General features: G+C 44.3%; 1 protein-coding gene across 1 annotated transcript in view; it reads left to right on the plus strand.

The window, feature by feature from the left end:
* The first annotated feature begins 1,017 nt into the window (after window positions 1–1,017).
* hs6st1b (heparan sulfate 6-O-sulfotransferase 1b) overlaps window positions 1,018–13,434 on the plus strand; it is a 62,036-nt gene continuing 49,619 nt past the window's right edge. The window contains exon 1 of the mRNA XM_076290801.1: window positions 1,018–1,878. Within this exon, the coding sequence (XP_076146916.1) occupies window positions 1,361–1,878 (518 nt within the window). The 5' untranslated portion in view covers window positions 1,018–1,360. The remainder of the gene's footprint in view (window positions 1,879–13,434) is intronic.

Here is a 13,434-nt window from a genome sequence, read left to right on the forward strand (position 1 = left end):
ACCAGGGGCTGCCGAATAATCATCATTGTCTGTGCTAAAAGGGGTCAGGGTCGAAACTCCCACTGGAGACAGGAGCAAACAAACGAGGCAGCAGCATGAATAAATGCATGCTGCATGAGCGGCCTTATCATGGGACGCATAAACTGCTAGAAAGAGAGAGCGATCGAGGAGGCAAGACCGTGGCACTGAGGCAGGGGAATACTTATACACTGTGAAACAAAACGCAGTGTTTTCCCCATTCATCTGTTAGTAGAAGGCCTTGTAGGACAGCCTGTTGTCTAGTAGTGTAGCTATAACATAATATCTCTGTACATATCAGAACAAACGGTCAAATGCAGACACGCGCACCCACACACAGCTGTCTGTGTAGCCTATTATGTGCACAACTTATGATAACATAGATACAGTATATATAAAATAAATATGAGAAACAACTTGCCATTAATTCTCCTGCAGGTGAAACATTTCCCTTCTTACTACTCTCGCTGTCTCGGCCTCAGTGTCTCCCCCCATTGGTGTTATCTATCCTACAACATGGGTAGTACCTATCCCAACAGATTTTTTTTCTTCTGTTAAAAAGAGCCCGTCTCTATGGCCAATACTCAATCTTTAACACATAATCTCTGTAGACTGGTGCGTAATTCATAAAGCCAACTTCATTAATGTATGATATCCTGGCCCTTAAATAGGCTACCCTTAAAATCGTGGTTATCATGGCGAAATTGGAATGTTTTGGCACATGTCCATACACTATTAATTCCGATTCCATTTTGTGCATATTATCTGAAAATATGGAAGATGGGAAGCGAATGCTGATGATAATCATGTAATTTCTTAAATCACAGGCTAACAGCTCATTTCTGTATTTCTAATATAATATAATTTAACTATTAAAATGTGCAATTTATTATTAGTAAACCTGGATGTCTGTACGCGTGTGTGTGTGTGTGTGTGTGTGTGTGAGAGAGAGAGAGAGAGAGAGAGAGAGAGAGAGCTGCGTTGGGGGTGGGTGTCGCTCGGCCACATGCTTGTGGAGGTAGAAAGCTCTTGCTCAGGCAACATTCAGGTTTACATCCGTCGGTCCTCGGCTCAGTCTAGGCACTAGGGACACAGCAAAACGACTGCACGTGGGGTTCTCAGACAGTTGTGATCAGCACCCCTGGATCGTCTCGACAGGGTCAGAGTTTGTTTTGTGTGAGCGCGCCTTCGGGACACAATGTGTCCAACCCCGAACTCCGATTACTTTGCGGCGGTCCCCTGACCAACAAGGAATCTCACTAGCGTCTATGGAGGGGCAAGCAAATCGTTTACCGTCACGATACTACAATTCTATCCTCTGTTATTTGAGAGATGGTAACAAATGAACGGCTCCGAAGAGAACATGGTTGAGAGGACCAGCAAATTCTTGTTGATCGTTGTCGGCTCTGTCTTCTTCATGCTGATTTTGTATCAATACGTGGCTCCCGGAGTCATCAACTTCGGGTCTCCGCACGGGTACCTCGCTGAAGAAGACATGACCATATTCCCTACGCCGGATCCCCATTATGTAAAAAAGTACTATTTTCCCATCAAGGATCTGGAACGGACGATGGATTTTGAGATTAAGGGAGAGGATGTGATCGTTTTCCTTCACATCCAGAAAACTGGAGGTACCACGTTCGGGAGGCACCTGGTTCAGAATGTGCGTCTGGAGGTGCCTTGTGACTGCAGACCTGGTCAGAAAAAGTGTACCTGCTATCGGCCCAACAGAAAAGAGACCTGGCTGTTCTCACGGTTCTCCACCGGCTGGAGCTGTGGCTTACACGCCGACTGGACCGAGCTCATCAACTGCGTACCAGGAGTTCTTAACAAGCGGGAGACTAAAGCAAAGAAATTAAGGTTTGTTTAGGTTCAAAGTTGTATTTGTTCATCAATGTTATTTTCGGTTTCTCCTTTAATTTGGATAATGATATGATTCTAAAATAGAACGAAATCTTTCAAGATGATGATTTGGGTTTGTTGCCGTGGTTTTGTTTTCAGTTTAGTGTGTGTGTGTTGGTTCCTGTTTTGAGTCGGAACATTTTGTAGTCGCACCGCATGTTACCCCATTCGTCCGTGTTCCACCCCAGCAGGCGGGGTAAACACTTAACCAGACAGGGAAGTGAAAGTGGGAAACTACAGAATTTTCACATTAGTACAACAACCAGCGAAACGGCGCATTATTGTATATGATCATAAGTAGCCTAGGCTAGCCTTTGGCTTTTGCAGTTAGAATTCGTATTACATGACCAGGGTCTGTTACAATTTATTTAGGTTGTGATAGCCTAGAACAACACTTACAACCTCTTAACGAAGGAAAACAAACCGTGGTGCACCACTGACGACGAGAGTAGCCAAAGCTAAAGGCCAAGTGAAAGGCTGTCATTATAAAGGGACTAAACATTTCCACTGTAAAGCACCGCTGGTCGATGGAACTCAGCCTTTCTCTTCAGTTTTAAGTCATTTCCAAGTTAGCGTATAATTAGGACCACTTATTGCTAGTTTGTAAAATCAGTGTTTAGGCCAGTAAACACATCTTTGGCTACTATGTAACAAAGTAGCCCGTGGTGCTGCAAATAATGAGTGACAGAAGGGTTTATGGTTCCGGAATACTTTCAGTAGGCGAGATGGGGTTTCCTTCTGAGCGCAGTCAGTGGCGACACAGGGGGCTTGGGAAAACGGCACCATAGCAAAGCCCCAAGATTAGTGTTGGTTTTAGATAGTAGGCTATACAGTTAACGTTAGACCTATCTGCTATCTCTACGATGACCTTCTGACCGATTGTATCATGTTGTTGAATCATTTGAAAAGGCTCTAATAAATAGCCTAGACCTACCGCATTTGATTTGCAATAAACATGGCCTATGTCTACTATCAGTAGCTGCAGAAGTTGTCAAAACAGTGGGGAATGTAAGCGTTATCATCAAAGACTGATATTTGCATTGTGCAAATCGGTTTAAAGTGGAGGTGGTTATTTTTTTTAATATAACATAGACTCTCTATTGTTCAAGGACCATAAAACGACCTATTGTCCAAGGACCATAAAATGTCCTGTTTGGGAAAGCCAACGGTAGCCTGAAGTGCATTTAAATGTTTCCGTAAAATGCTGAAGCCCGTTTCTACCCATTGTCGGTTGGATGATATCACTCACGAGCGATTAGGATAAAGCGAAGGCTCTATCACTGCGGTCGTTTGCAGTTTTAGCAGCTGTATGGCATTGCAGCATACAATGGAAACCTTTGGTAATGACACGCCATGGAGGGGTCAGATTACGTGAGTTTTTTTAGAAGAAAGAAGACACAAGATGCCGTTTACATTAGCCAACTGCAGACTCCTGCCGTGGGAGCAACAATTCGGCCTGGCCACCTCTCCGATGGAGTAGTACAGTAGTAGGCTATTTCTTGGATGGTGACGTCCAGTCACAGCCAAAAAGGAGAAGGATGACGTCAAGCTGCATTATAGTTGCCCAGATATAGTGACACCTTGCAACAAGTTTATGATCATCAGTTCATCAATTTGTGTGGTCTTGAATTGACGTTCAGTGTTATATGCCAAATCATTTATTCAATATAGGTGGTCTACAATCGGGCCTCTCTTGTTTGTTGTCACTAACTCATTTTGAGTTGTCTTACTGACTCACAGGGCTGTCTTATTTTGGGATACATTCAAACCACAATGACTTGGTTTTGCCATTGATGTGTGTGGTGCCCTTGAGTTTTACTTAATCCGTTTTTTTCGATTCACACTTTAGTATGTAAAGTGGTGCGTGGGAGTGTTACTATTGGTGGATAAGATTATGTTTTAATGACTGGAATGGAACTGGAATGCTATGACTAGAAAGTCATGGGGATTTGGGAACAGTAATGTAGATCTTATTTAAGGATCAAATCAGAACTGTGTGAAATGTGGCCCTTTTCCTCAAATAAATCAACCTGTTTTATTTTAATTTTAACTTTAAGTAGTAAACAGTTGTACAGTCATTGTTGTTTTTAAACATTCAAAGCCACTTTGATCAAGACTTAAATACCGGTAATTGTTACTGTATTAAGAATAAGGCCTATTACTATGTTAAATATATATGGACCTGTCCTAAACAAGTGTTAACTTTTAACAACATATTACACACAACACGGTTTGAGGTCCTGCATTAGACTTTAGGATGTATTTTCGAGTGCTGAATATTGATATGGTCTCCCGCTCTCCAAGGCACAAACTGGCACCAACTCTTAAAATGACTTAATGTATGGGGTTTGTGGTTATTGTAGATCTGATTATCTTGGTGAATAAGTTAGGGCTCCATGGGTAGTGGAGTCCAGATTCAAAACTGGTGTAATCTGCTCTTTAATTGGATTTATGGGGAGGTTTTAACTCCTTATGATTATCATAAAAAAGCGGTGGTAAAAAGTCATTATCACTATATCCCCAGGGCAGTCACATAAAACACACACACACACACACAGAGAGAGAGAGAGAGAGAGAGAGAGAGATTGTGGCTCCCAGGCAGGTTTCTAAGTTAAACATTCCTCTCTCCATGACAGGGACTCTGCTAAAGAAAAAAACATTCTGTCCTTTGTTTGAGAAAGCAAAAATAATTAAGTGTCCTACCATTAGCTGAAACAGACAGTACAGAAAAAACAGATGTCCAGAAAATACATCAATCCAGTTAATGTTACCTGGCTTTTAGTTACCAAGCTTCTCAGGGTAGGGAATTGACCTAAGTGACTGTTCGTAGATTGCCACAATCGATAACTTAATTGTTTCTTTTTGTAAATAGTTATTTTGTTAGATATTGTCTAACCTTATGATCTGTAGTGGAACAGAATATCTGAATCTCACAGAATGTCTGATCCATAGTATACCCACATCTATCAAAGGGTAGGCCTCATAACCATTCCAGTATACACATCAACTGGCTCGTTAAACAGCTATCTGTCTATCCCCTGGCAACAGACTGTTTGTGTGCTTGAGTGATCGCTATCTTTGCAGCCAAAGGACAACGGCTGATTGGTGAGCTTTAAATTAAACGATCTGCTTCTCTAGCTATTAGGCTCACCATTGTCCTTTTTATATTAACGTTTAGTTAAAATGTTGCCTGTAATGGTTTGGAGGGGGAGGATTTTTTGTTTCTTTGAAATGTTTATTCATCTTTTGTGGTGTTAACGGGGGCCTCTCTGTGAATAGTGTGTCTGTGTTTAGAATAAGTGGATAGACTGAGTTAAGTGTTGGGTGTCACTAATCTCAGGCCCTCACAATAGTGACACACATTTGCAACAGTGAAGCCTTTGTGCTATATTTGGTCATCCAGGCCTTGAGGACATTTGGGCTCTCCTCAGACCACAGAGTGTCAAGGGAACAGGTCAACAGCAAGTCCTTTTTTTTGCTGTCCTTCATGGCTGGTTTAAATAGCAGTAGGTTTTAGCATAGGAATTTATAGCTCTTAAAACAACAGCCACAACAACAACAACAACAACACATTTGGTACAGATGCTTTAACACCATCCCAAGAGAGATTAGGTGAATGGTATGGCCATTTTAGAGTGAATAGTTATTAAATGCATGGAGTTGATGGCACATAATTGGATAATTAAAAGGGGTCAGCAGGGCAGTGGAATCTGGGGTTATAAATAAATTGCCCATAAATGGGTGAATCCTCTTTGCCCATGTGCAGTAATCCTTTTGTAAGGTGTACTCTGCTGGTAATGCCAACCACTAGAGCCCCAGCAGATAATTTTACAATATAGGTCAGGGATCAAGGAAAACTGGTGCAATGCGTTTCATGCTACAGATGACTATCTTTTACCTTACCATATACCAAACATATGCACATACATAGATAGTTCATTTTATAGTTCCTTTCATGAGTGGTGCACCACTAAGGTTTATTGCCTGTCAGCTTTAGCTTCAACAGGGCATCTCAGCGGTGAAAATGTAGACCTGTCTCCCGGCTCTGTTCCGGGAAGATCCCAGCCTCCTATTAAGAACATTAAAGTGAGCGAAGATATTGATGCGAGGGATTCTGCTGAGGCTATCTCGAATGCCTGGTGGAACTGACAGCTGGGTGTTGTGCGCGGAAGGCGCCTGTGAAGTTGTGGTCAGCGCGCTCTCAGGCGGAAACCCACTTGTGCCGGGCGGTTTGCCGTTAAATTTCAGCGAGGGCTCTGTCAGGTGTGCCTGTCCACTGAGCTCCCCACTTAGACACCCACTGCAAGTAATTGGGAGTCTTATTGCCTTCCCATTCTCCTCAATCCCCTTTGGCAGTAGTGCATGAACTGTTAGTGGAGAATCGCCAGCCTTACGTAGCGAGCCTGAACCATTAAGGGCTGAAACTGTTTAAAGTGGTTAAAAAGTGGGGGTGGGGTGGGGATTGAGCGAGAATCTGAAGAGCATGGATGGCCTCATTTGAGTGAATAATTGAAGAGGAGACCCTATTTCTCGTCAGGCGGCGCTCGCACACACACGAGTGGAGAAAGGGTCAGCCTCATTCCGTTTTGAGATTCAAACTCGTTTCGTTCCGGGGGGCTAGTTAGACTCCACCACATGGTCCAACACGTGAGACTGAATGTTTGATGACCAGCCAAGTGTTTATCAGTTTGTGAACATGCCCAATCTTTCATCAGCTTGTAAGTGGATATTGGACAGTCCACAGGAATGCCCAAATCACATGGTCTCTGTTGTAGGGTGTCTCACCTGCAGAGATGTGTTGTGATTATTAGTGTGCACTGTGCACTGAGGCCATGTCTCTCTAGTGTTATTTACTACTATGAAACCGGATGGGCCGCGTGTTTTAATCCAATCAGATCAGCAAGGGATTAAAGTACGACGGCACCCAAAGATGACGATGGGGTTATGCAAATCCCTTTAGCTGAGCATGCCTAAGAGCCACTGTAGGTGCCTGTGTGTGTGTGTGTGTGTGTGTGTGTGTGTGTGTATGTCTGTGTGTGTGTGTGTGTGTGTGTGTGTGTGTGTGTGTGTGTGTGTGTGAGTGAGTGTATCTGACGGTCTGTCTCCACAGCCACAGGCATGTTAGAAAGCGGTAATCCATATGACATTTGGGTTGGGTAGGAAGTCTTACATGAACTGGATGACTTGAATGATTCATTTGCTGCAGGTAGAGAAAGTGCAGAGACATTTATGCGTGATATGTAGATGTTATTTATGGTTGCAGTCTGATTGTACACATCCCAGCATGTAGACTGGAAATGTGCTGATGTAAATTACTTTATGTAAGCAGCTATTATGATTGGACACAGATAGTTGATATGTGATTGTAAATAGGACACTAGAATATTTCATGAACATCTTCCTTCTCTAGTACCACAAAATTATTCAAAGAAAGGTGAAGATAGTGCAGCTGCTTCTAATTCTCTGTTCCGACTATGATCGTGTTCATGACGAGATAAGGTCAGTGACAAATCAGATATTGTATTGTTTTCACCTCAGCAGTCCAGTACATTGGACTGCAGCCTAACTGCTAACCACACACTTTAAGGTAAAGCCGGCCTGTGCTCATCCCTCTTCTTTTGAACTCAAATCAATGTAAAGATGAAAGAAACACTATCCTCAAAGAGACCAGCATTGTGTTAACCAAAACACTTGCCCTCATGCGAAGCTTGACACGCAATGATAAATGAACTTCATTTTGCACAGTGTGCAGTTTGCAGCCTGTGGAACGAGCTTTCCAGCAGAGCACAGAAGGTTCGACAAGCTGTGAAGAGAAATGTATGGATAAACACATGTTCCTGGAAGTTAATTTAATTAGCTTGAGGGATGGTTTTTATTGGGAGGAGGATTATGCCACGGTCTGGACTGTGGTTGTGTGGCGAATTGGAAATCCTCTGTTGGAAATGTAATTTAGCCCAGGATTAGGCTGGAAATCTTGTCAAAGGGGCCAGCCTAGTGACACTGATCGTTTATGAGGACGGGTGAAAGAACAATGACTTTGAGATTTGGGTGTTGTTGTTGTGGTATTTTTGCTGAGAAATCTATCTTACCATAAAGCGTTCTCTCTTGGTCTCCCTCAGTATGTGAAGGGGAAATAAGCCAGAAATCTCAGTACCTTTCACTAGTAAAATAGCTGAAGAAGAGAACTGTGCCTAGTAGGCTAGTGTCTGATGTGACCGAACACCTCATCACTGATCTATGACAAAGTGGAAGTAGCCTTCTCTCCAAGCTCTTTCACAAGATCTAGCAGTGGCGCACAAAAGATCTGCATTGATATGTTTATTTCTGTCTGTCAATTGCAATGTTGTTATGTTGTTTTCTCCATAGGCTGTTATTGGCCCCCTAACCCAGCTAAGGGACGAATGAAAGTGTGGCTGTGTGCATGATGGGCTTTTTTACCTTTTGGAGCATACTAGAGAATAGAGGAGAGTTTGTGTAAATAGTGTGTGTGTGTATGTGTGTGTGTGTGTGTGTGTGTGTGTGTGTGTGACATATCCTTTGGACTGCACACACACACACACACACACACACACACACACACACACACACACACACACACACGCAAACACATGAAAGTGGGGCACCATGCGATCGTGACAAAATTGATTTTTTGGCGAAGGACAAATTGCAGAGCGATGACAGATTAGGAGCGGAGCGAGTCGTAATTAGGATTTGCCTGCCTTACATTTGAATCTGAAGGACGTTTTAGAATTTATGGCTATTGTGTGTGTGTGTTTGTGTGTGTGTGCATGTATGTATGTCTGTGTATTATTAAATGTTTGTGTAATGCCGTGTCTGTTGATGTGTTTGAAGATAGAAAATGGGGTCTTTATCTCATCTCTCTATACTCCACTCTCTCCCATCTAAACCAGCATTGAGAAACCCCATCTTAACGAGGCGCTCTAATAATAGATTGAGAATGTATCGCCACCATCTCAGGCAATCTGTCACCTCCTGTTCCTTTGGAAGAAGGGCAGAGGAATGGGGAGAGTCGACAGACAGGCTCAGGCGCAGTCTGGGAGCAGACACATTCTCAGGGAGCCAAGTAGCATCGGGGGAATCAGCAATTTAATTAAAGACTTAGCTGTGAAGGGCCATGTACAAATGTTCCGTTTTCACTCTCCTCTTGGCTGAAAATGAAATCTGACAACAAGATGAGAGGGGAGGGGGTGTTGTGGTGATGTGCTAGAGTTCCATTAGAAAATTGAGAAAGGAGAATTTTGGAATTTAGGCCTACTTTGTGGGAACACTCGAAAAGCAGAGAAAGGGAAATTGGGAGCCGATGTAGGATGTTTGTAATCCAGAGAAAGTGATGGACGCATGGTGACTGCACACTTTTGGGATGAAGGCAGCGTATTTCTCACTTAATGCTGTGCTAGTGCAAGTGTCTGTTTTTAGATGAAAGGCTTTAATGGAATTTTGCCCGAGGTCTACCTTGTCTTTGTTATTGAATTACTTAACTGGAGCCTGGTTTCATTAAAGTTAGGCCGTAGTAGCTACTCAGAACAGAGTGACCCTAAAAGTTTGAAGATATATCCTTAATTTGACACACATAAATGTGATTGTGTGTGTGTGTGTGTGTGTGTGTGTGAGAGAGAGAGAGGGAGAGAGAGCGAGAGTTTGTGCAGTGTGTGTGAGTAGGTGTGTGTGTGTGTAAGTGTGAAAGTGAGAGAAGAGAGAGAGGGGGGAAAGGCGTAGGGCGATTAGACTGCCTATTGTGATGCATTGCCTCTGCAGTGCAAGAGTCTGGTCGTGATGTAATTCCGACACAGCGCTATGAAAGAGCGTCAGTAAGAAGATCGGCCTGAAAAAAAAAAACGTCTTGATGAAGGGAATGGCGCAGTAGTGTTCTCCAATGCTAGTGTATCTTTCTTTGTGTTCTGCTTCCCAGCTGGGGGATTATGAAAGCCTTCCAAATGTGTGGTTTCGATGCGGCTGACTACTTCAAATGTCTGCCCTTGTGTCCGTGGCTTTCTAGAGAGCGTTTACATGTGTTGCAAAGTGCTGGTGTTGAGTGTGTGGGCCTCTCAACAGAGACACCCGTTAGCCTAACTGTCTGTCTCTCCCTATCTCAGACACATGCCTCAATGAAGCGTACGTACGTTCCCGGACCTCAAACTGTGAGAGTTTAGCACTCCGTACTCTACTGCTTTATCCAGCTCCTCATCTCTCATTCACATCTGAAGGCCAACCTCAATGACAAGGGAAAGGGAAGAGAAAGAAAATGGCTGACATCAATTTGCCATGGAAAAATACTTTGAGGTCATTCACTTGGTTGCCTGGATAATTACTAAGCAAGTAAGAAAAAGTGAGTGAGAGAAAAGAGAATATTTGTCATTACATGGGGGTGAACTAGAAAATATCCCCTGAGAGATACAGTATATGTTATAATTTGACATACAGTACATTTGTTTTACTGCATAGTTTGTTTGTTTGCTAGATGTGTCCTCAAAATCATGATTGGACCCACCTGTCCCAGGCATCCGAACGGCCCATACACATACAGGCACATTACATACACACATACATACATACATACATACATACATACATACATACATACATACATACACACGAGCAGCGAGTGTTAGTTGAGGTTAAGGAATACGCCATCTTTAAAAAGGCTTCTGAGGAGAGGGTGAGAGAAGTGTATGTGACAAGTGTGCCGTAATGCCGAGGTCTTCAACCCCTATCACACACCCCTCAGGGGGGAAATGCGACACGTGTATGTGGGTGTCTGGAGCGGCAGTGTGTGTGTGTGTGTGTGTGTGTGTGTGTCTGTGCGTATGTGTTTATATGAGGGGGGTTGAGGATTTCTAGATGTGCATTCCGCCGGATGTCATATCATTATCCGTTTACCGACCTATTTATACCTCAGTATCCAGTGCTGCCTACAGAGACGGAGAGGAGAGGGAAGGAGAGGAGAGGGGAGGAGAGGAGAGGAGGAGAGGAGAGGGGAGGAGAGGAGAGGAGAGGGGAGGAGAGGAGAGGAGAGGGGAGGAGAGGAGGAGATGGGAGGAGAGGAGAGGAGGGCACATGCGCTCAGAAAGCGCCAGAGGCAATGCTGCAGTCTGCTGAGCGCTGCCTTATTAATGGCAGTGGCTGAGATCACGGACAGACCTGCTCTCCATGGGCCTTCTGGTGTGTGTGTGTGTGTGTGTGTGTGCGTGTGTGTGTGTTAGTGTGTGTTAGTGTGTGTGTGTGTGTGTGTGTGTGTGTGTGTGGGTGGGCAGGCAGCAGAGCTCTGGCAAAACACTTACCTGGCATGTACAGTGTGCTTTTTTTCCCTTATTTATTTTTCTTTCCTTTTTTTTCTACTATCTTTCCTCTAAAATGGCACTGACATTGCACCTTCATACATTTGGGATAGCCATGAAGGTGTTTACCTGTCACTGGAAGTCTTTTCTTATCCCTGGAGCAATGGGCTGTGTAAGGACCCATTTTTCTGCCGTTTCTTCTTGTCAACAGCTCTAGACCATCTTTTTTTTTACCTGTTTTCAGCCCAATGGTATTGTCTGTTGGCTTGGCAACACTTGGTCCTCCTTTCGGTCCAACTTACTTCCATGTGTGTGTGTGTGTGTGTGTGTGGGAGGGGGTGGTGGTGGTAGTGATCTCAGTGTGATGACAGGACCAGGGTCAAGCCGTCTGTTGGAGCGTGACGCGCGCTGAGGTGTTTAATTTTCTACCAGCAGTTCGCCGGCGCTTTCTGCTGAACAGGAGCGCCACTAATGGCTGGACAGATGGCCATGAATATGCATCGCTAGCCTCCTCAGTTTGAATGTGACTGCTTCTCTCGGGAAACAAGAGATGACGACAAGAAAAGGGCAGCTTTTGTCTTATTCGTCTCCTCATGACGTCCGTCGTCAGAGCTGAGAGAGAGAGAGAGAGAGAGAGAAAACAGGAAGTGGTGGGGAAGGAGTTGTTTTGCCTCATCTGAGTAAAGGTGTTTAGGATAGCTCCAATTAAGATTGGTTAGATTGTTTTTGGGGTAGTCTCATCCCTTAAGGCAGCTGCCATAGTCAGCTCAACTTTTGAGTCAGGTGGCTGAACTTCAGCGAAGGATGAAATAATCTTAGCTCTGGGGAAGGCTGTCTGATTTGTTTTGATCCGAAGGTTGTCTGTCTGTTATCTTTTTTATCTCCTACAATGTCTTTTGACTAGCTTACACAGCCTTGTGTCCCTGGCTGATTTGTTTGAGGAGTGTTTTTGAAATACTTTTTCAAGTTTCTGTAAACTCAAAGTGTTACATTCATGATAAATGAATGGAAACGTTTGGATGACCAGAACATGGTATGTGGCCTCGATGAGTGTTGAGGGTTTGCTCTGTTGTTCAATGCACGTTAACCCAATAAAAGACTCTTTGAAAATTGTACAAAACCTCTTCAATTTAAAAGCCTTTTGGTTATGGCATAAATCAACCTTGCATTTTTTCTTTTCACCTTGTAGCTAGCTGCCTCAAAATGAGATGTCAATCAAAGTCAGATGCTTTATGAGACATCAGACCTTGGGCAGAATAATTCAGTTTGAGGCGTTTCCATCCGCGCCATCAGATCCGTGTCAGATTCAGTATTGACAATAACCCTCGGCCTGACAGGACCGCTAGTCCCTGACACGTCTGCCGTGTCTTAGCAGATAACAGAATTGGAGCGGTCAAGGTTGAAGGCTGAATGGGAGGCGGTAAAGCCGGTTGCCATCTCGTCATGTCTGAATGGGTTGGAGGAGAAGAGAATGAACGTCTTGATGTAGTCGATGACAGGAGAGATGCTCTGGAAGGCGTGGACGTTGATGGCAGAGCACAAAGAAAGCGTCAGTTGTGAGAGTGTCGTTGAAGATGATACGAATCAGGTCTTAAATATCAGATGGCCATATCTGGTTTTCAACGTAATATTCAGTCCAAATTCACAGTCGTAGCTGTTAACATCATTATCCTCTCTACTGCTTTTATTCTTTCACGTTTAATTCTTTTTACATTTTTGCACACAATCATTGATCCATCCCTACTTCCATCCTCCCCTCCTTCGAGGCTTCTCTTAGTCGCTCCATTCCCCCCTCCCCTCACCTCCATCACTCTCTTCCTCCAGCCACAGGTCTGCTCTGGAGCTGCTGCTGCTGTTCTCTGTTGGTGCTTGCTGGCTGCTGTGCGCTGCATTATTCAGCCATTTTGATTGGAACAACTTTGAAGCTCCGGCGGTGGCAGCGGGCCAGGCTGCAGTTGGACTCCGCTGCTTTTCTCCTAATGAAACTTTTTAATGGAGTGCCATATGTTGCCCCCCCTCTCCCCTCTCCCCTCTCCTCCCACCTCCACCTCCACCTCCACTTCCACCGCTCTCTGGGCCTGGGTGCTCCACTGCCGCCGCCTGCCCCCCTCCTGAGACACTGTTGTTGTGTTGTGGCGCTCGCCTACATCACTGGGGGTTGTGAGAATAGGAGGGTGGGGTGGGGTGGGCAAGGGGGCGAGAGAAAGAGAAAAAGGTG

This window comes from Alosa pseudoharengus, unplaced genomic scaffold, assembly GCF_046254945.1.
Source record: "Alosa pseudoharengus isolate Yale_2024_CS ecotype anadromous, Long Island Sound unplaced genomic scaffold, YU_APseudo_1.1 YU_APseudo_1.1_scf_18, whole genome shotgun sequence".
NCBI classification, from domain to species: Eukaryota; Metazoa; Chordata; class Actinopteri; order Clupeiformes; family Clupeidae; genus Alosa; species Alosa pseudoharengus.